General features: G+C 55.2%; 3 protein-coding genes across 5 annotated transcripts; 2 read left to right on the forward strand and 1 right to left on the reverse strand.

Annotated features, from left to right (window-relative positions):
* The first annotated feature begins 1,873 nt into the window (after positions 1-1,873).
* TBC1D10B (TBC1 domain family member 10B) lies at positions 1,874-12,556 on the forward strand. Its single transcript, XM_045785983.2, has 9 exons — positions 1,874-3,153; positions 6,070-6,169; positions 6,465-6,572; positions 6,662-6,768; positions 9,755-9,869; positions 9,996-10,061; positions 10,243-10,432; positions 10,773-10,927; positions 11,026-12,556. The coding sequence occupies exons 1-9, from the start codon at positions 2,201-2,203 to the stop codon at positions 11,668-11,670; spliced, it is 2,439 nt and encodes an 812-aa protein (XP_045641939.1). The 5' UTR covers positions 1,874-2,200; the 3' UTR covers positions 11,671-12,556.
* LOC123784636 (sesquipedalian-1-like) lies at positions 12,545-14,185 on the reverse strand. The gene is made up of 2 exons (XM_045785988.2): positions 13,585-14,185; positions 12,545-13,360 (listed from the first exon to the last, which is right to left on the reverse strand). Exon 2 carries the CDS (start codon positions 13,334-13,336, stop codon positions 12,719-12,721), a length of 618 nt encoding a protein of 205 aa, XP_045641944.1. The 5' UTR covers positions 13,337-13,360; positions 13,585-14,185; the 3' UTR covers positions 12,545-12,718.
* A 76-nt stretch (positions 14,186-14,261) lies between these two features.
* CD2BP2 (CD2 cytoplasmic tail binding protein 2) lies at positions 14,262-16,790 on the forward strand. 3 transcript variants are annotated; one of them, XM_045785986.2, is made up of 8 exons: positions 14,262-14,361; positions 14,798-14,817; positions 14,903-15,006; positions 15,251-15,386; positions 15,510-15,667; positions 15,776-16,214; positions 16,298-16,404; positions 16,487-16,790. In XM_045785986.2, the coding sequence occupies exons 3-8, from the start codon at positions 14,929-14,931 to the stop codon at positions 16,595-16,597; spliced, it is 1,029 nt and encodes a 342-aa protein (XP_045641942.1). In that variant the 5' UTR covers positions 14,262-14,361; positions 14,798-14,817; positions 14,903-14,928; the 3' UTR covers positions 16,598-16,790. The 3 variants fall into 3 exon arrangements, with proteins under 3 accessions (XP_045641942.1, XP_045641940.1, XP_087724991.1); XM_045785984.2 differs by lacking the exon at positions 14,798-14,817; XM_087868865.1 differs by lacking the exons at positions 14,262-14,361; positions 14,798-14,817 and having other exon boundaries at positions 14,824-15,006.
* The last annotated feature ends 3,648 nt before the right edge of the window (positions 16,791-20,438 follow it).

Raw genomic sequence — 20,438 nt, forward strand, 5'->3', positions numbered from 1 at the left:
CAGCTGCCCTTGGCCTCCTACACTGGCCCCTCCCTGCCTCAATCGACAGCTGTCTCACCTTATACGGTTACCATGGGGGTCTAGGCCCAGGGAGGAGCCCACTTAATCCTGGGTTCTGGGAGGGGAGAAAAACTCCAAAGAGGGGAAGGGGGAAAGTGCTCAGATAGCTTGGGTCAAATGGAAAGTGGGGAAATCGAGGAGAAGGAGCTGTAGCTGTAACTCGGACACAGGATCTGGGTCTGAGCTGGGAGCCAGTAGCCTAAGAGAACTCAGAAACCAAGGAGGACCTGGGACATTGGGAGCTAGGCCTGACTGAAACTTCAGGATGGTGGACTCTGTATGGAAGTTGGGGGGCCTCTAACCATGAGGCCCAAAGGGACGGGGGTCAGAGAGAGGAGGGACTCCTAAAATCAGGATTTTGTGTTTGTGATCTGTGGTAGCCTGGGGGCTCATGAGATTGGGGTCTGCTTTCTTAGCAGAAAATGAGGAGTACAGAGAGGTGTGGCTGTGATGGGAGAGGAGTTGATGGGACAGGTCCTGGGTCCCCCAAAGAATAAGAACACAGATATGGGAGTTTGTGCTACTGGGAATTCATGGTTTGGGGTCTAGGATACCCACTAGAATGGGGGAGGCACTCAGGGGATGAGAATTAGATCCTGGATTCTGGGGAGGAGCTGGGATATATAGAGGGGAGAGGGGCTGAGGAAAGGGACTTAGGGCTTGGGATTCCCATCGGAAATGGAAGATCCAGGGAGATGGGTCCCTTAGATGATTTGGGGGCTCTGGTTATAGTCGTCTGGGCTTTGAGTGTTGAGGTTGGTTGCAAGCTGAGATGAAAATTAGAGACAGAGTGGAGGTTGAGAGTACTTGATCAGGGCACTGGATCTGTGATGGGGTCCCACAGACCATCAGAGTGAGGCGGCTCTGGATGGAGAATGGGAGACCAGGGGGCGCTTCGCTGGTTTAGTCGGTAGGGCATGCGGCTCTCCATCTCAGGGTCGTGAGTTCAAGCCCCACCTTGGCTGTGGAGCCTACTTAAGGTGGGGGAGAGAGAGAGAATGGCAGCCCAAAAAGGACTCAAGCAAAGCAGCGCGGCGCTCTTATTGGCTAAGGGCTGCTCTAATGTCCCTGGCCCCCGCCCCCTCTCGGCGCTGTCCCCAACTGTCACCCCCTCCTGCGCTTGTCTCCGGTTGTCACCGATATCCCTGGGCTGGCACCGCCTACTGGCAGCTCCCCTACCCTTTGGATGCTTCCATTGGCTGATACAGCCGTCTATCTTCCTTCCCTGGTGCTAAAATGAGGGAATACGCTCATTGGCTCAGGATGCAAATTAATAGCCAATCTGGCCCGCCCCCCCCCCCCCCCCCCCCGCCAGCTGTCATTCCTTCTTGACCTTCTTGGGAGACCTAAAGAATTCCTCAGCTCTTCCTATTGACTGCGGATGCTGTCTGTCACTGCCCAAAGAGACACCGCTGTCTGTCAACTTGACCTCCGCCTACTCCCCCTTTTCATTGGCTCCCTTTTTACTGTTTCCATTGGCCAGGCTCGCCTCTTCTCGCGCAGAACCCGCCTCCTTCCGTGGTCATTCACTCTCCAGCCATTTTTATTGGCCAGGAGGTTCAGCTTCCCGCTTTTCTATTAGTTATCTCTTTCGTTCCACCTCCTCCTGCCTTCACTCGCCCTCTCATTGGGGCGCCTCCGCCTTCTCCATTTCCTCTTTCCAAATTACCCAGCCCCTTCCCACCTCCAACTCCACCCACCCTTCCAACGATTGGCAGAAACCCAGTTCCCTCTCTCCTATTATTCGTCCAAACACTCTGACGAGGCGGGAGAAAAAAGGAGCGCGATGGGACTGCCCGCGCGCAGGCGTGAAACGCCGAAACGCTGGCCGCTTAGCCGGCGCTGGGGCATGTGCGCAGGCGCGAGGTCGGCCGCTCGCCTGAAGCAGGAGGGAGGGGGCGGCGGCGAGAGAGCGCCAGGGGTGAGAGGGCGCAAGGGGGACCCCCGCTCCTGGCGCCCCGGGATTCCTGCCACGCCTCCGCGCGCCGGGCAGCTGCCCGCGCGCCGCCCCCGTCCCCGACGCGCGCCAGGCCGCGCCCTTAGCCTTCTCCCCTTCCTTGGCGGGCGGCGCGGAGCGGCCTGAGGGGCGGCGCCTTCTGCGGCCGCCCCGGCGGGGGGATGTGAGGGGAGGCCCGCGGCCATGGAGACGGGCCCGGCGCCCCTGGTGGCCCCGCCGCGCCGTCATGGCGCCCCCGCGGCCCCCTCGCCGCCGCCCCGCGGCTCCAGGGCCGGACCCGTCGTGGTGGTGGCTCCGGGGCCGCCAGTGACCACGGCCACATCGGCCCCGGTCACCCTGGTGGCCCCCGGGGAGGCGCTGCCCGCCTGGGTACCGGGGCTCGCCCAGACCTCGGCCCCGGCCGCGGCCCCAGCCTCGACCGTCACGAGCAGCACAGTGGTGGTGCTGACGCTGGAGGCCTCACCCGAAGCCGCGAGGGCGCAGGTCTCTCCTGGCTCAGAACCCCCGGTGCCCGGGGCAGTGGCAGGAGCCGAGATGTCCATGGCTTTGGGCCCCGGGGCAGACTCTCCGAAGACGGAGGAGGCTAGAACCTCCCCCGCTCCTGGACCAGGTACCCCCACCGGGACCCCCACCAGGACCCCTTCCAGAACAGCTCCTGGGGCTCTGACCGCCAAACCCCCGCTTGCCCCCAAGCCGGGAACCACAGTTGCCTCAGGAGTGACTGCGCGGGTTGCAGCAGTGACAGCAGGACAGGTGACAAGTGGACATGGAGCTGCAGCGGCAACATCAGCATCAACTGCACAGGCTCCCGAGGACCCCTCAGGGCCTGGCCCGGGCCCTTCAGGGACATGTGAGGCTCTGGTAGCTGTCGTGACGGTCACCCCAGCTCCGGAGCCTGCTGAAAACTCTCAGGACCTAGGCTCCACGTCTAGCCTGGGACCGGGCATCTCTGGGCCTCGAGGGCAGGCCCCGGACACTCTGAGCTACTTGGACTCCGTAAGCCTCATGTCTGGGACCTTGGAGTCCTTGGCAGATGATGTGAGCTCCATGGGCTCAGACTCAGAGATAAATGGGCTGGCCCTGCGCAAGACGGACAAGTATGGCTTCCTTGGGGGCAGCCAGTATTCGGGCAGTCTGTGAGTACCCAGTGGGCACCCAGTGGCACTGCTTCAGGGAAGCAGAGGTTGGGGAGGAGGAAATGATACACCTTGCCCAGACTCCGGCAGCCCAGCCTCCTCTGAGGCTCCAGGGGAGTGGCTCCAGCAGGAGTGAGATTCTTGGTGATCCCTGTGGTGCTTAGAGCATCCTGAGGTTTTGATGGCACTTTCATGTTAGAGTTTCAGACCAGGTGTCAGGAGTTGTGGGTCTGAGCTTTGCTTTTAGTGTGTTGTGTGCCCTTGAGCTTTCTTCCCTATTTCCGTGCCTCAGTTTCCTTCTCTATAAAGTGAAAGTTTGAATGACATGATACCTAAGGTCGTCCCAGGTCCTTGATGTGAAACTCCAGCTATGGGCCAGATATTCTGGAGACCTGGCTGGGCAGGCATTCTGGTAGAGTTCATTGGTCCCTGAAGTGGAAGGAGTCTGGGAGGGATGGAGGCGTCTCCCCTCCCCCGTAGCCCTAGGTCTGATGGGGCGGTGAGAGGGGGAAGTCTGGTTGATGGAGGGGAGACCCTGAAGCCAAGGCTCCTCTGCAAAACAGAGAAGGGCAGTCTTGTGTTCTTACTGAAGGAAAGGGGTTGGGGGAGGCCTCTTCCCCATTTCCTCATCTCCCCAGCCCGGCTTACTCTTTCCTAGTTCCCTCCAGGGGCCTGAGTCACTCCTGATGTAGGAGTGCGATTGCCTCTGACTTCTTCCTTCCCTCTCTCTGGATCCTGCGCAATATTCCTGTACCCTTTTAACCTGCTGGTCAGTTCAACCTACAGCATCACCTGAGCACCCAGGTGCCAGACCTTGCCCTGGGTACTAGGGATAAAATAGTTGTTTCAAGGCGCCCATCATCTAGAGGGAGAAACAAATACTTTAAGAGTTGGTTTCGATATATGTAAGGTTTAGCCTTGAGATCATCACAGGATTTTGTGAGCACCTAGGAAAGGTGTCTTTTGCCCACTCCGAAGTCAGCTGAGGCTGGTCCGAATGCTGAAGAATGGGTAGGATTTAATTGTGTATGTGTGTGTTGGGTGGGGGGCACCTGCCTGGGGTTGGGGGGGACACTTGGGAGGATGTTCTAAGCATGTTTTATAATCTAACAAAAAAAACAGAGAACCTTTGATTAAGCACCAACATTCATGGTCTTAGGAAGGCATCTGAAGTTTGACCTTGGTATTTTCCCATGCACGGAGGAGGCATTGTCGTACCCAATTGATAGGTGAAGAAACAGGATTGAGGCGGTTGAGCGAATTGCCCCACTCACATCTGGATCTGTGTGACCAACTTTCTCCTCAGTACCACACTGCCCTAAGGAACTTGGACTGAGTTGGATTTTAGTGAGCCCCTCTTGTGTGCCAGGCACCGTGCTGGTTGCTACTTCTATGCTTTGTAATTTTGTCCCTCTAAAATCTATCTTCTGTGTTGGATACTTCTGAGGCAAGACTAACTGAGGCACATGTTACGTTAAAAGCTTGTAGTGGCTCCCCACTGGCCACAGGATAAAGTCTCAAATGCTTTATTCTGCAGATAGGCTCCTTAGTATCTGGCTTTGCCAGTCTTTCTGGTCTTCTGTCTCACCACTCCTCGCCGTGCACTTAGTACTGTGGTCCTGTCGAACGGATTGTAGTCTTTCCCCCTTTATACTCCCACCTGCCAGGAATGCCTTTCTCCCCCTTCTTGTCTCAGTGTGTTCTGTTCAGTCCTTCATGGCTTATAACTCAGATGTCTCCTCCTCCAGGAAGCCTTTTCTGATATCCACTGCCCCTACTCCAGTCAGTGCCTCTTCTGTGCATTTTTATCATTGCATTTCCCATACCACATTGCAGTTATCTCCCCTGCAAGCTTGTGACCCTCTTGAGGGCAGGAAAGATATTATCTTATTCTTCCTGATCCTTAGTAGAGTTTGGAACTGACTTATGCTAGAAATTAATGAGAGGTGTTTAAGGGGCTTCTAAGACAAAAGAAACTAGTATTTAATGAGACCTTCCATTTACCAGTCCTTATGTAGTTTCTCAATAGCCCTCTCATAACTTTGTGATGTAGGTGGTGACATCCCTTTTTTATAGAAAAGGAAGAGAGTCAGGTTATCACTTGCCAAGATCCCCCAGCTTCTAATGGGTGGAACTGGGATTTGAGCTCAGGTCTGTCTGGAAACTCAAGCTCTTTCTTCCATTCCACTCACCTCCTGGTACTAGCTCCTACAAGTAACTGTTTCAAGACTCATGGGGCATCTTGAGTGTGAGGCTGTGACAGAACAATGGGCAAACAGTGCAAGGAAGACTTCATTTGCTTGGGAATCTAGGGTGATTTCAGGGAGAAGGAGGTGGAGGGGATTGCAGATGGCCTGGGAGATCTCAAGAGTCTGATAGGAGGAAACTCCGTTCCTTCTAGGGAGGCAGAGAGATATATTGGTTCTGTGTTTCATTTTATGGGTAATACTTGCCATTACTGAGCACTTGCCATTTGTTATCTCCTGTAACTTCTCCGTCTTACGAATGCGGAAATTGAGGCTAGAGGAATTCAGTGACTTGCCCAAGGTCACACAATGAATAAGTGGTAAAGCTAGAACTTGGACCCAGGTCTAATGCAAAGTGGGGTTTTTAAATATTCTGTACCCTCTCCCCAAACTTGTATGTGCCATAAGCAGGATTTGAACACACCCAACATGTATAGAGATCCAACATGAGAACACCAGAGATTCCTTCCAAAGAGAAGTCCTTTCAGTGTGATGAGCTAGGCACTTGGATGGCTAAGTGGCCAGATGTCCTGATATTTGGTAGCTCACAAAATGCTTTTACGTCCAGTCTCTCATTTTGAAACGGGGGGGTGGCCTGCTTCAGTTCCGCCAGCAATCCATGTTGTACACTACCGCTACTGACCCCTTCCATACTCCCTTCATCCTGCAGAGAGAGCTCCATTCCTGTAGATGTGGCTCGGCAGCGGGAGCTCAAATGGCTGGAGATGTTCAGTAACTGGGATAAGTGGCTGTCACGGCGTTTCCAGAAGGTTTGGAAGGCTGAGTGGTGGGCAGGGCGATGGACAGGTTGGGAAGGGGGCAGGGAGGGCTCATGTGCTCCAGGGAAGCCATGTTAGTATTTGCTCTCTAGACCACATTGGGGGCAGGCGGTACTTGGGCCTGGGGGGAGGAGTAGCTTTAAAGATAGAAGGCCAGGCCAGGTCCAGTGGAGTCAAGCCAATGGGATGTGTGAGGGGTGTGCCAGGAAGCCTGAGGACTGCTGGGGAAAGCCTGGAGGCTCTGCCAGCCCCTGAAGCTGCTGGCCTGCCTGCCATTCTGTCTTAGGTGAAGCTGCGCTGCCGGAAGGGGATCCCCTCTTCCCTCAGAGCCAAGGCCTGGCAGTACCTGTCCAATAGCAAGGAACTCCTGGAGCAGAACCCTGGCAAGTTTGAGGTATGTCCAGGGTATGGGGTTGTGACATGGTGTGAAGGGTATCATCAGTCCCCCCAGATCCTGAGATAATCCCTGCTGTCCCGCTGCAGGAGCTGGAACGGGCGCCTGGGGACCCCAAGTGGCTGGATGTGATTGAGAAGGACCTGCACCGCCAGTTCCCTTTCCATGAGATGTTTGCTGCTCGAGGGGGGCATGGGTAAGATGGCCTGACCACATGGGTCAGTCAGCAAACATTGGTAGAAGGCTCCAAGTGGATACAGGGCTGGGTTGAAAGCAGTTCTTGCTCTCCAGGGCTTCTAGGAGAGTGGTCTTTAATGGATTGAGTGTCAAGCCATATTGAAGGAAGCGTCCTGGGAGGGAGATTCTGACTTGGGGCTGGGGGGCTGCTGCAGGGGGGATGGGAGGCACTACGACTTATTGAAGAGGTCGCATTTGAACTGGGTTTTGAAGGATAGACGGGAGCAGAGCAGGAGGCAGGTTTTTCCTGGCCAGTGTTATGTAAGCTCTGTCTGGGATGTGCGGTTGGGTAGAGCTGAGACTGGAAAAGCAGTTTAGGGCCAGGTCACCAAGGTCCTTTAAAAACTGTTCCAAGGCATTTGTACTTTTGTTCTATATACCCGGCTTCCCTGAGATGTGTATCTGTCAGTCCTTAGTAGTATGCAAGATGGTATTAGGTGGCTCTCAGGTGGACTTTTTTTCATCAGTTGGTTCATCTTTTCAGCAAATACTTAATACCTGCTATCTGCCAGGCACTGGTCTAGCCAAAGATGACAGCAGTTAACAAGAGACAAAAATTCCTGCCCTTATGGGGCTTATTACATTTTAGTGGGGATAGACAATACATAAATAAGACAAAGAAGGAAAAGTATGTTGCCTGTGAAATGGTGGTAAGTATGAAAGAGGAGTTTAAAGCAAGAAAGGGGAGTAGAGAGTGAGAATGGAGATGGGGCTACAAGTGATCTGATCTGATTTGTGTTTTAAAAGGGTCATTCTGGCTGCTGTGCTGAGAATAGACTATAAGGAGACAAGGACAGAAGCAGAGAGACCTGTGAGGAGACCATTTCCATAATCTAGGAGAGAGACCATGATAGATAAACCAGAATGGTAGCCGTGGAACTATGGGGAGAAGTGGTTGGGTTCTGGGTATTTCTGAAGGTAGAGTCAAAAGGATTTGCCAACGGATTAGATGTGGAGTGTGTGAGAGAGAGGGAGAAGGAGTGAGCGAGAGTAAGAGTGCAATTAAGGCTGACTCTTAAGGTTTTGGGCCTGAGAAACTAGAAAAATGGAATTGTTATGTACTGATGTGGATGGGGAAAATGGGAAAAAGGAAGTTAGAGGGGTACATCAGGAGCTCAGTTTTGGAATGTGAGGTTTGAAATACTAATTAGATGTCCAGATGAAGATGTCAGATAAGTTGGATGTATGCTATATGCAAGTCTGGAATTTGGGGAGAAGTTTAAAGTGAAGGTAAGCTGGAGATTGAGCATTGTCAGCCTCTAGGTGGGACTAAATCTCACCCATGGGACTGGGTGAGGTCATCAAAGCAGCAAGGTCAAAGATTGAGCAGCTCCAGCGTTTCAAGAATGGAAAGATGAGAACGAACCTGCAAGGGAGACTAGAAGCAGAAGCTGGAGAGGTAGAAGGGAAACCAGGGCAGTGTGATTTCTGGAAGCAAATTGAAGAGGGGTTTCAGGACCAGCTGTATGAAATAACTGCTGGTGGGTCAAGTAAAGTCAAGTCTGCAGATTGACCTCGGGACTCAGCGCAGTGGAGGTCATTGGTGACCTTGATGAGGGCAGTTTTGCACGGGGCAGTGGGTTAAAGCCTGACTGCAGAATGGAAGAGCTTGATGACAGCGAGCCTGTACCCTGAAGTTTTGCTGAGTAGGTAAGGAGAGAAATGGTGTGGTGTTTGGAGGGGGAAGGGAGGTGGTCAAGAGACTATTTTTTTAAGCAAGAGGAAAGAACAGATGTTGGTATGCCAATGGGAATGATCTAGTAGGGAGAGAAAAAGTGATGATGCAGGAGAGGTGGGAGGCTTGCTGGGGTGATGGCCCGTGAGGTGAGAGTGGATGGGGTGCCGTGCCCAAGTGGAAAGGTTGTGTTTGGCAAGGACCACAGACATTTCACCCACAGCAACGGGGGAGGAAGCAGGGACACATGCATGTAGGTAGGTGAATGAAGCATGGGAGCTTGTGGGAATTACCTGTCTACTTTAATAGGTATTGGGTAAAATAAGTAGTGCATCCAACCTGACAGTTCATGGATGCTGTTGCAAAGTGGAGAAAAAATACTAAGTGAAAAAAAGCGGGGAGGTATGCAGATAAAGCACAAGTGCAGATCACACTTCAGTGACTGCATTTTCAGATAGAGGGGGTCATTTTTTACTTTTTTCTGGGTAAGAAATGAAGGTCTGAGCTACGGAATGGCTGTGGAGGCAGAGAAAAGGAACAGGCCTGAATGAAATTCAAGAGGTAGTGTTGAGAAGATGTGGTGATTAGCCATGGGGAGTGATGAAGAGCTCTCTTTTCCAATGTGGGGCTGACTGAATGGAATTCCCAGACATGGGGCAGCCTCCAGAAAGAGGTGCAGTTCTAGGGCAGAGCTTTTATTCTTTTGGATGCAGAGACAGAAAGGTTTGAGGCACAGCTGGCTTCCCCAGCCTTCATCAAGAACCAGGGCCCACCAAGAACCAGGGCCCAGGACATGGTGGCGGGGACCTGATTCAATCCAGTGAGGCAGATGAGGCGGGCCCTGCCCCGGGAGAGCCCCTGCTCCGGGGCGCTAAAAGCATTCAGACAGTGCGAAAGGAGGGCTGTTGCTGCGGGCAGTGAAAGCTTCCGGAAGAAGGTGACCTTGAAGGATATGGCATGGTGGCAGATGAAGGAGGGAGAGAGAGCACAGCCGGTGTGGGGGAACGGGTAGGAAGCATGTGGAGTGTGCAGGCATGGGTGGAAGGCTGAGCCTGGAATGCTTTGGCTATGGTTGGAGTCTGTCGCTTCACCCTGATGGGCAGCACCAGGAACTTCAGTGGAGGTGTGTGGTGGTGAAGCTCTGAGGTTAATCTGGAACTGGATCTAGGAGGGGTCTGGAAGGGGGTTGGTTAGGGGGAGCAGGCTTAGTTTGGGGCAGAGAGCCCTCAGCTCCTGTGATTGCCCTCATGATCTTGTCCAATACCCACAGGCAACAGGACCTGTACCGAATCCTGAAGGCCTACACGATCTACCGGCCTGATGAGGGCTACTGCCAGGCCCAGGCCCCAGTGGCCGCCGTGCTGCTCATGCACATGCCTGCTGAGGTCCGCATACCCCGGTCCTGGTTGGGGAGGGCCTGGGAGGACCTTGGCCTGCCGTGGTGATGGGGGAGCGCTCTGCTCCCTGTTTCCCAGGTCCCATCCCTCCCCCGTTGTTCTTGCCCTCCTCAGCAAGCTTTTTGGTGCCTGGTGCAGATCTGCGACAAGTACCTCCCCGGTTACTACAGTGCAGGGCTGGTGAGTGTCTGAAGGCTGGGTGCACCCAAGGCTGCAGGGAGGTCCTTGTCCTGTCCCACCTGCTGCCCTTTTGTCCCTGTGCTCTGGGCCTCTCCCACCGAGGTGAGGATCCCCTCCTAGGGACAGTGCTACCCCAAGGGGGTCACCAAAGGCCTCTTCTCACTGCTTCTCCCACCTGCAGGAGGCCATTCAGTTGGACGGAGAAATCTTCTTCGCGCTCTTGCGCCGGGCCTCCCCACTGGCACACCGGCACCTGCGGCGGCAGCGCATTGACCCCGTGCTCTACATGACCGAGTGGTTCATGTGCATCTTCGCCCGCACCCTGCCCTGGGCGTCAGTGCTGCGTGTCTGGGATATGTTCTTCTGTGAAGGTACTTCTGGAGCCATTCAGGCCATGAGGGGTCTGGGGTTTCCACGGTGGCTGCCACAGAGGGGGCTGCTGCCAGAAGGTACGTCTGGGGCCTAGGCTTCCCTGTATGCAGTCCGGGGGCTGGAGAAACTGGGGCCTGGTCTTGGCTCTGCCATCAACCTGGCGCCTACGCTCCCTCCCAGGAACCTGAAACCCATGGCAGCTCATCTCCGTGGGGCCTCCGTTTCCTCATCTGTGAGGATGGCAGTAAGACAGGGATAGGGCCTGTGAGGCCCTTCTACATGGGACGGGCTGCGATCCCAGCCCTGATCGCCCATGCTGTCATTTCTCTGCCCTTGCAGGCGTCAAGATCATCTTCCGGGTGGCGCTGGTGCTGCTGCGGCACACGCTGGGCTCGGTGGAGAAGCTGCGCTCCTGCCAGGGCATGTATGAGACCATGGAGCAGCTGCGCAACCTGCCCCAGCAGTGCATGCAGGAGGACTTCCTGGTGCATGAGGTAGGCCGCGGCCGGAGTCCACCCGCACCTGCTTCAGCCCATCCCACCCTGCCCTTCACCCTCCCCTTCATTCTGCTACCCATTCCTTCTTGGTCTAGGTGACCACCCTCCCGGTGACAGAAGCACTGATTGAGCGAGAGAACGCGGCCCAGCTCAAGAAGTGGCGGGAAACCCGGGGGGAGCTGCAGTATCGGCCCTCTCGGCGACTACACGGCTCCCGGGCCATCCATGAGGAGCGGCGGCGGCAGCAGCCACCCCTGGGCCCCTCCTCCAGCCTTCTTAGCCTCCCTGGCCTCAAGAGCCGAGGTTCCCGGGCAGCTGGGGGGGCCCCCTCTCCACCCCCTCCTGCCCGCAGGGCCAGTGCTGGGCCTGCCCCAGGGCCTGTGGTCACCGCTGAGGGACTGCATCCATCCCTTCCTTCGCCTACTGGCAACAGCACCCCACTGGGTTCCAGCAAGGAGACTCGAAGGCAGGAGAAGGAGCGGCAGAAACAGGAAAAGGAACGTGAGAGGGAGCGGCAGAAACAGGAGAAAGAACGGGAAAAGCAAGAGAAGGAGCGGCAGAAGTGGGAAAAAGAGCAGGAGAAGGAGCAACAGAAGCAGGAGAAGGAACGACAGAAGCAGGAAAAGAAGGCCCAAGGCAGGAAGCTCTCGCTGCGTCGAAAGGCAGATGGGCCCCCAGCCCCCCAGGATGGTGGGGATAGGTCCTCGGCATCTGAGGCCCGGCAGGATGCTTACTTCTGACCTCTGTCTCGGGGCTGGACTGCATGGCCTCCCTCTTTTTTCCTCAGTCAAGAGCAGGCCTGGCCTGGGGTGCTGCCCCAAGCTCCTTGGGCAGGCTGTCACTCTTTCTGGGGAAAGCGGTTTGGCTCCCCAACTCCTTGCCAGCTGCTGATCCCTACACAGCTGGGACAGTGAGTGCACGGGGCAGCTGCCTTTCCTCGGGGCAGCCGTGAACAAGTCTGGAGCCCCTCACCTCCAGTTAGGCCCAGCTGGGGTCTCTGTCACTCCTGCCCCAATTCCCTCTGGGGTCCTGCCCAGGTGCAGTCCTGATTGGCCTTTTGTCACCTCAGGGGTGACTTGGCGATGGGAATCAGCAGTTTTCAGATTCTTACACCAGTTGCTCCCCTTATCCATGAGTGGAGCTGGGTTCCTTTTTCCCTTCTTCAGCTCTGCCGGTCTCCCCCTCTTCCTGCCTGGGGGCCAAGGCTCTCCTCGCTCTACTTCTGGACATCTCTGTGTTGTAATTATGTACAGAGGACCTGGTGGGTCCAGGGTGGGGGTGTTCGCTCTATCTTCTTTCCTTTAGTTTTCCTTCCACAATGTTCTTGCACTCATTTATTTAAGGGGACATGCACTGGAACAGGGAATGTCCCCCCTCTCCCCACCTGCCATCCTCCTTGCTGTCTTTCCTCTTCACCCACCTTCCTGTGTATTCTCAGGCTTCTACTGCTTTGTCTCCACCAGGGTCCCCATCTTTCACCTTGTTTCCCCTCCGGCCCCTATCTGGGGAAGGGGTCTTCCCTTGAGCTCCAGGAGGTGGAACCCAATGTTTACATTCTCTTCTGTCTCTATTCCCACCCTGTGCGGCGCTTTGAAGAATCAGAAAAGAACCTGCTGTTGTACCTGGGCCTGTCTCCTGCTTTGTTATTTGATGATGGGGGTTAGAATAAGGACTGGGCAGGGGGTGGGAAACAATGGAGCAGGCCGGCATCTGGGTGTCTACTGAAGCAGCTGGCTGGTCTTGGCAGGAAGGTACCTCTTGGCCTTTGGTCCGTCTTTCAGTCACTCATCAACAACTGCCGAGCTCCTGCTCCTCCTCTGCCGGGGATCTGCTGCTTCCACTGTCACTGGCCTGGGGCCTTCTACGTACCACCTGCAGCACCCGGATCTCCTTCCCAAAGTGCTCGTGCAACTCCTGGAAGCTGGAGGGGGTACTGAGGGCAGCTAGGAAGCCACCGACCTCTGGGGGCGAGCTGGGCTCTTGGCCAGCTGCCTGGCACAGCTCCCGGTACTGGGCCTCCAGGGGGGGTAGTAGCACCACCAGCCGCCTCCAGCTCGCCCCAGCCAGCGCCCACAGCCAGGCTTCCAGCTCTTCCTGGTTTTCTGCTGCCAGCTTGTAGGCACGCCCACCTGTGCCCTCAACCCTGGAGGTCAGGATGGTAAAGGCATAGGGTTCTGTGGCCCCAAGGCGTGGCTCCACCTGACAGTTTTCCAAGAGAATGATGCCCAGGGGTGTGTGGTCTGCCTGGTTCTCCAGGTAGAAGAGGAGGTTTCCCCGGAGGATGAACCAGCGGCGTTGATAGCTGGTATTTCGGGCTCCCTTCTTTAGCAAGATGCCCTCCCGGTCTGGAGCCTGTGTTCTGCATCCACGGAAGAAACTGAGCACGGATTTTTGGTGCAGTTTCATGGTAGTCCAATCTAGGAGCAAACCCTGGGGGCAGGAGAGAGGAGGGATGGTCCTAGTCCAGTGGGATTTAAGACACTGTCCTCAAGAGGTAGAGGTCTTGCCCCCACAGCACTGGGACCCACACCTCCCACCACCAGCTCTGCCCCTTGTGCCAGTTTACAGACCCAGGGCAGGGACCGCCGGCCTGGGCTCCTATTTGCCTGCGGCTGTGGTTCGAGAGAGGCACTGTTTTCCTTTTCCAGGCCTACCTGATATCAGGGCACAAGAGACTTCTGGCCTGGGTACTGGGCACAGGTATCACCGTCACCTTTCCGGTGATGGCTCTTGCCACCTCAGAAACCAGGAACTAGCCCAGGGGTTAGGCGTGGGGTAAGTGACTTCCCCTGGGTCCTAAAGAGAGCTGGGTTCGGTGAATACCTCCAGAGCCCTCCGCGGCCTCCAGGCGGGCCATCAGAACCGGGCCTCTCCTCGGAGGGGAAGAGCAAGGCCGCACCTAGAAGTGGACAGAACTGGACCCTGAGTGGAAAGGCAGGATTCCCAAGGAGATGGTGAGGGGCAAAAAGCTCTTGGCCAATCCTGGGGAAGGGTGACTCAACCCTGGAAAGGGAAACAGGCCGAAACCCACTGTCCCACTTTGGTCCTCCATCACGGTCCTGGGCTTCCCTTTAAGTAGACTGCGCTCCACGTTCTCCCCAGAGCCTCTAACTGCTATACGAGGGAGTCGAAACCGCATCCGGCCAACTCTCTCGTCTGATCAGGGTCTAGGTGTTCATACGTCTCCTGTTCTCGCCATTGTCGCCCCACACTGCTCACGTCATTCTGGCAAGGGCGGGGTGGCCTTCCCCGCTCAGTGCGCACTTCCGCCCGTTTCTCCACTTAGTCCTCTAACTCGAGTGAAGCCACTTCCGGCTTTCTCTGGCGCCTTCCGCAGTTCTCTTCCGGGTGATGGCGGCCGGTGCCCCGGACGTAGCCCTGGTGAAAACCTCTCTCTTTTTCTTTCCTCTCCGCCTCCTGTGGATCCTTAGGTGAGCGCGCGCGGGTGGGGCCCCTCGAACCCTCGCGGTTCTGCCGCCCGTCTGATTTGTATACTTAGCCCAAGACAGTTGGGGGTTACCCCGCAGAGTTGGGAGTTCGGCGCGAGGAGGAGAGGGGCGGCCCGGAGGCTAGGTCCTGGGTCCTCCCGGGCCCCGCGGGCTCTGAGGGAGCTGGGGGTGTAGGAGCGGGTGTCAAACCGCGGAGCCCCGTCGCACCCAGGACTGCGGGGGCCAGGAATGGGGGGTGCCTGTGGGGGGAACCTGTCTCCTTTCGTCAAGGGTGGGGGTTGCCCGTGGGAAGCCCCTCCGCGCGTCCGCCTCTCCGGCCGGTCTCCAGCAACTCTTTTGGACCAAACCAAGTCCCGGGGGCCTGTTGGCTGCCAACTTTCCTTTCGGCCCCTGATTCTGTGCTCCCTCTCCTCCCAAGCTGGATCTAGTGCGTACCAGGTGATTATTTGTTGTGTTGGGGGCCCTTCGGCGGTGAGTAGCCTCGCCCAGTTCCTTTAACGAGCACCCTTTCACCTCGGCTCAGCTTGGGGAAGGCCCCTCTGTGCAGTCATGCCAAAGAGGAAAGTGACTTTCCAAGGCGTGGGAGATGAGGATGATGAGGATGAAATCAGTGTCCCCAAGAAGAAGGTGAGGGGGCCAGACTCCTGCATTGTGGGGAGGAGTGAGGGGAGGGAAAGGGAACTAGAAGTTAGAAGAGAAAGAAAACTGGTGGGGACAAAGAACGGGTAAAAGGGCTAGCTTTTCCATGTTCTCTGGGAAATGGGTTTGGAGAATTTTCAGTCAGAGAAGGCTTTGAAGAAAAACCTACCTAAGGTACTTTGAGGAATAGATAGTAACCTGTCTCTCTCAACTTGCTGGCTCCTCCTCGCAGCTGGTGGATCCTGTGACTGGGGCAGGGGGTCCTGGGAGCCGCTTCAAAGGCAAACACTCTTTGGACAGCGATGAGGAGGACGATGATGATGAGGGGTCCAGCAAATATGACATCCTGGCCTCAGAGGATGTGGAAGGTGAGCTAAACCCAAGAACTGATGCTGCTGGAGGAACAGATAGAGCTTTGGGGGATGTGGGGCAAGGAAGGCTTTTGTCTCTTTTCGCTTGCTCAGTGTGGGACACCTGTGTCTTTGGTGCAGGTCAGGAAGCAGCCACACTCCCCAGTGAGGGAGGTGTGCGGATCACACCCTTCAACCTGCAGGAGGAGATGGAGGAAGGCCACTTTGATGCCGATGGCAACTACTTCCTGAACCGGGATGCTCAGATCCGAGACAGCTGGCTGGACAACATTGACTGGGTGTGGCCCACGGGTTGATAGGGCCGGGGGCCCGGAGGCAGCAAGTGCTGGGCTTGGGCCCTGTTCACAGTTTGTTGGAGATAACACCCCCCTGTTTTCATATCATAGGTGAAGATCAGGGAGCGGCCACCTGATCAGCGCCCGCCGTCAGACTCAGAGGAAGAGGACAGCCTGGGCCAGACCCCAATGAGTGCCCAAGCTCTCCTGGAGGGCCTTCTGGAGCTGCTGTTGCCAAGAGAGACAGTGGCTGGGGCACTGAGGCGTCTGGGGGCCCGAGGAGGAGGTGGCAAAGGGGGCAGCAAGGGGGCTGGGCGGCCTAGTTCCCCCCAGCGGTTAGATCGGCTCTCCGGGTTGGCTGACCAGATGGTGGCCCGGGGCAACCTTGGTGTATATCAGGAGACAAGGGAACGGTTAGCCATGCGGCTGAAGGGGTTGGGGTCCCGGACCCAGGGACCCCCTGAACCCACGCCCCCACCCTCTCTGGACATGTTTGCTGAGGAAGTGGCAGAGGGGGAGCTAGAGACTCCAACCCCTACCCAGAGGGGAGGTAAGATTGGAAGGCAGAGGAGGGGTGAGGGGGGCAGGGGGGCAGGGCACTTGAGGCCCAGATGGCTTTGCCTGTTGTTTTAGAAGCAGAGTTGCCGGGAGATGGTCTGGTGGACGTGATGTGGGAGTATAAGTGGGAGAACACGGGGGATGCTGAGCTGTACGGGCCCTTCACCAGCACCCAGATGCAGGTAAGCCCCTTCCTCCTTCCTTCTCCTGTGCCCCCCACCCCCCATATCAGTCCTTTTCCAGCTCTGCTCTCTCTTCCTGCAGACCTGGGTGAACGAAGGCTACTTCGCAGATGGTGTTTATTGCCGGAAGCTGGACCCTCCCGGTGGACAGTTCTACAACTCCAAACGCATTGACTTTGACCTCTACACCTGAGCCTGCCGAGGGCCCAGTTTGGTGTCCCCTTCTTTCTTGGACTCTCTGGAGGAGGCCCCAGCTGCCTCAGGCAGTGAGGATTTGGGGGGCCATTTTTCAGTCAATTTTCCTTTCCCAATAAAAGCCTTTAGTTGTATATCAGGGCCTTGGCTGTGCTGATGGCCAGAAGCCAAGGCCCTTCATAGCCCCTTTGGACTCGCCTCATGAGTGTTTCCTCATGAAGTTCTTTCTTGGGATTTTCTGGTCTCTTGAACCACCTCACCTTCGTGTACCATTCCTGGGGCAGAGCCAGGGCTCCCAGGTGGCCTGTGGCGGCCCCACCTTCACTGTGCTCACCATGTAAAAAATCCCTTTGCTCACGTGCTGTTCTCCAGTATTCTCGGAGCAGGCTTCCTGTTTTGCTGTTCTTAGGTCTTCGGCTTTTAGAACCCCAGCGTCTATCTTTGCGGCCAGTAAAAGATAGAGCACCAGAAGTGGAGATTTTAGGCCTCGAAGGGCTAGGACGTCTGTCGGGGGTGAGTAGGAAGCCTGGTATCCATTGGCTCCCCAGGGGTCTCAGGCTCCTTAGGGGAAAAGCAAACTCAAGGCCCTTCAAGGCCACCTGAGCCAACCATTGAACGGACACAAAGGGGGGCAGTGCCTCCCTGGAGCTTGCACAGCGAAGCAGAGGGCTGGCCCAGACCCAAGGGGCTTCTTTCCCAGACCTTTCTTGGTACCTTTGAGGCCCTGAAGCTTCCATTTCCTGGGCTCCCCCAGTGTGCCTGGTATGGGGCTAGTACCTTGAAGGAACTGAGTGTTAACTAGGGGGCTGATCCCTTTCCAGGAATTGAGATTCTGGGGAGTGGGGTTGGGAGGGAGACAGGCAGGTATAATTGGACCTAACACCTCCCACCTCTCCCCAGGGCTGCCTTATGCCTCTTCTCTCTTGTACCAAATGAGGTTGAGCCCTCCACTTTTCTACCTCGGCTGGACATTGGAGTCTCGGGGGAGCTGTAAAATGACTCCTCGGATTCTAAATGAATTGGTCTAAGTAGCGGCTTGGTGGCTGGGGCTTCTGAAAGCTCCCAGGTGATTCCAGTGTGCGGACAGGTGGAGAACCACACCGGGCATGACTGCTGTGACTCGGGTGTGCCTGGAACAAGGGGCCACTCCCCGGATGCCGCGGCAGTGGCAGAGCTGAGCCCGTGTGGCCAGGGCTCTGCTGGAGTTTGGTGCGGGCTTGCTGAGCACCAGAGCCCCGGGTGGAAGGAGCCAGGCTGGGAAGCAGGAAGACGAGGACAGGCCAGGGATACTTGGTGCCCCAGTGAGGGCTCCAGCTTCTGTAATAATCGGGTCTGTGCTAGTGCCAGCCCAGACTTGGTGTTCATTGCCTCTTAACAAGTCTTTTCTATGTCCTTAAGAAAGAAACCCTTGCCAATTACATTTACAAGATGTCATTGATTAAAAGGTGCACCCTGATTCCAGAGACGTTCAGAAGTGAGAAGCAACACAGCGGTCGCCTTTAGAGCCCCAGTGACTCATGGGGGAGGTGCTTAGTGTTTGGTGAATAGATGAAGGCCAAGGCCACCTCAGGCTCCACCTATCCAGAGCCGACCCTATCTTCCCCTCACAGCGTCCTCCTGTGTTCACCATTTTGTTTTTGTTTTTTCCAAATTTTTGAGAGAGCTGGGCAGGGAGGGACGAAGGGAGGAGAGAGAATCTTAAGCAGGCTCCACACCCAGTATGGAGCCTGATGCAGAGCCCCACGTGGGGCTTGATCTCGGCGCCCTGAGCTTATGACCTGAACTGAAATGAAGAGTCAGATGCTTAACCCACTGAGCCACCCAGGTGCCCCAACCTCCCCAATGACACTGTAGGCAGAATAATGGTCCCCCAAAGCTGTCCATATCCTCAACAGAATTTGTGAATATGGGACCTTATGTGGCAAAAGAGACTTTGCAGGTGTGATTAAATCAACGAGTTGGAGGGGTGGTTCTGGATTGTTAGGGTGGGTGGTCCTACAAAGTGTCATCACAAGGGTCCTACAAGGTGAAGGCAGTCAGGAGGGTCAAGGAGAGGGAGGTGACGGTGTTACACAGAGCTGCTGGCTTTGAAGATGGAAGACGGGCCCATATGCCAAGGAATGCAGTGGCCCGTGGAAGCTGGGGAAGGCAAGAAAACAGTCTTCTCAGAGCCCCGACCAAAGGCAGCCCTACTGGGGATTTGAACCCAGTGAAAACCAGTGTGGACTTCTGACCTCTAGAATCCTGACAAAGTCTGTGTTTTCAAGCCACTAAATTTGTGGTTGTTACAGCCCCAGCAGGAAGCTCACAAACCCCGTAGAGCCATTCAGCCTGTCCCCCTGTGGCCTTGTCCCTATTTCACGCCCCATCAGCGCTTAACTCCCCTGCCCTTCTTAAAACAGCACGTGTACATCTGTGTGTACATACGTACGTATGTAATTTTTCTTAAGCCTTTTCTATTTTACAGTTGTTTTGTGGATTTACAGAAAGTGTACCAAGCAGTACAGCGAGCTCGCCAGTTTCACGTACTAACGGCGCTCAGTGGTACCTTCCTTACAACTAATGCACCAACATGACCGTTTTTACCAGCCGCTTTATGGAGACGTAACGCACCCATCTGAAGTGTACAGTTCAGTGGCGGTGTTTTAGTATATTCATAGCATTGTGCAGCCATCATCACAATCCAATTTTAGAACATCTTTGTGTACCCTAGAAGAAACCCCACCCGCCAGCAGTCCCTCCCCACCCTCCTCATCCTCCAGCCCCTGGCAACTGCTAATCTACTTCCTGTCTCTATGTAGAGTTGCCTATTCTGGCCATTTCGTACAAATGGACTCCTGAACATGTGGTCTCTTGTGTCTCCCATGTCTACTTCTACTTAGCTAGTTTTCGAGAATCATCCATGTAACACATAACAGAGTACTTTATGCTTTTTTATTGTTAAATAATATTCCACCGTATGATATATGCTTTATGACCATTAACTAAACCTCACACTTTCTTTGGGTTTTACTCATTTTTCCCCAATGTCCCTTGTCTGTTCTAGAATCTCTTCTGGGATTCCCCTTCACATGCAATTGTCATGTCTCCTTAACCTCTGGTCTGACAGTCTCTCAGACGTGTTTCTGCTGACTTGGACAGTTTTGGGAAAGAGTATTGACTAGTTATTTTGTAAAATATTCCTCTAATGTGGCCATTTCCTGTCTGGTATTTTTCTCATGCTTTGATGTGGGTTATCGGGATTTTGGGGAGGAAGATCATGGAGGCCAAGTCCCTTCCCTTTTACTGAAAATGTTTAATGGCCCCATTTCCCTCAAGATGAATTTCAACAGCTTGAAGCTGGCTGAGAAGGTCGCCATGGCCTGGCTCCAGCCCCTCCAGCTCCACGTTGCCTTTGCTTTCTTTCTCCCTTCTCTCCCCTGACTCCAGGCTCCAGCCTCCTCCCAGAACAGGGCACTTTCATTTCTCCAGGCCTGGACAGTGATGCCTTTCTCTCTTCTCTATCTGGGAAAGACTGATTAATAGATGCGTGTCGTACTTGGGTCCGAAGCCTCCTTTTCCTACAAGGCTTCCCAACCCACTCCCCATCCCCCAGGTTGGTCAGCATTTCTTCCACTGTGCCCAATGGCACAGAAGCCTGACGCCATACCCAGAGCAGTTTTTCCTGGTCTGTCGCCACCAGTTAGCCTGAGACTGGGGATCAGGGTTGATGAATGAATAGGGAATGAGCTAAGTCTTTCCTAGTCGTGTGTGAGACACTCCCCTCTTAAGCAGGACCAGAAACTTGGGGCTGGTGGGGCTATTTGCTGCCCCAGAAGGGGTACCTGGAAGTGTACAGG

This window comes from Ursus americanus, chromosome 2 (genome assembly GCF_024610735.1).
Source record: "Ursus americanus isolate L20-20 chromosome 2, mUrsAme1.1.p, whole genome shotgun sequence".
Classification (NCBI taxonomy): domain Eukaryota; kingdom Metazoa; phylum Chordata; class Mammalia; order Carnivora; family Ursidae; genus Ursus; species Ursus americanus.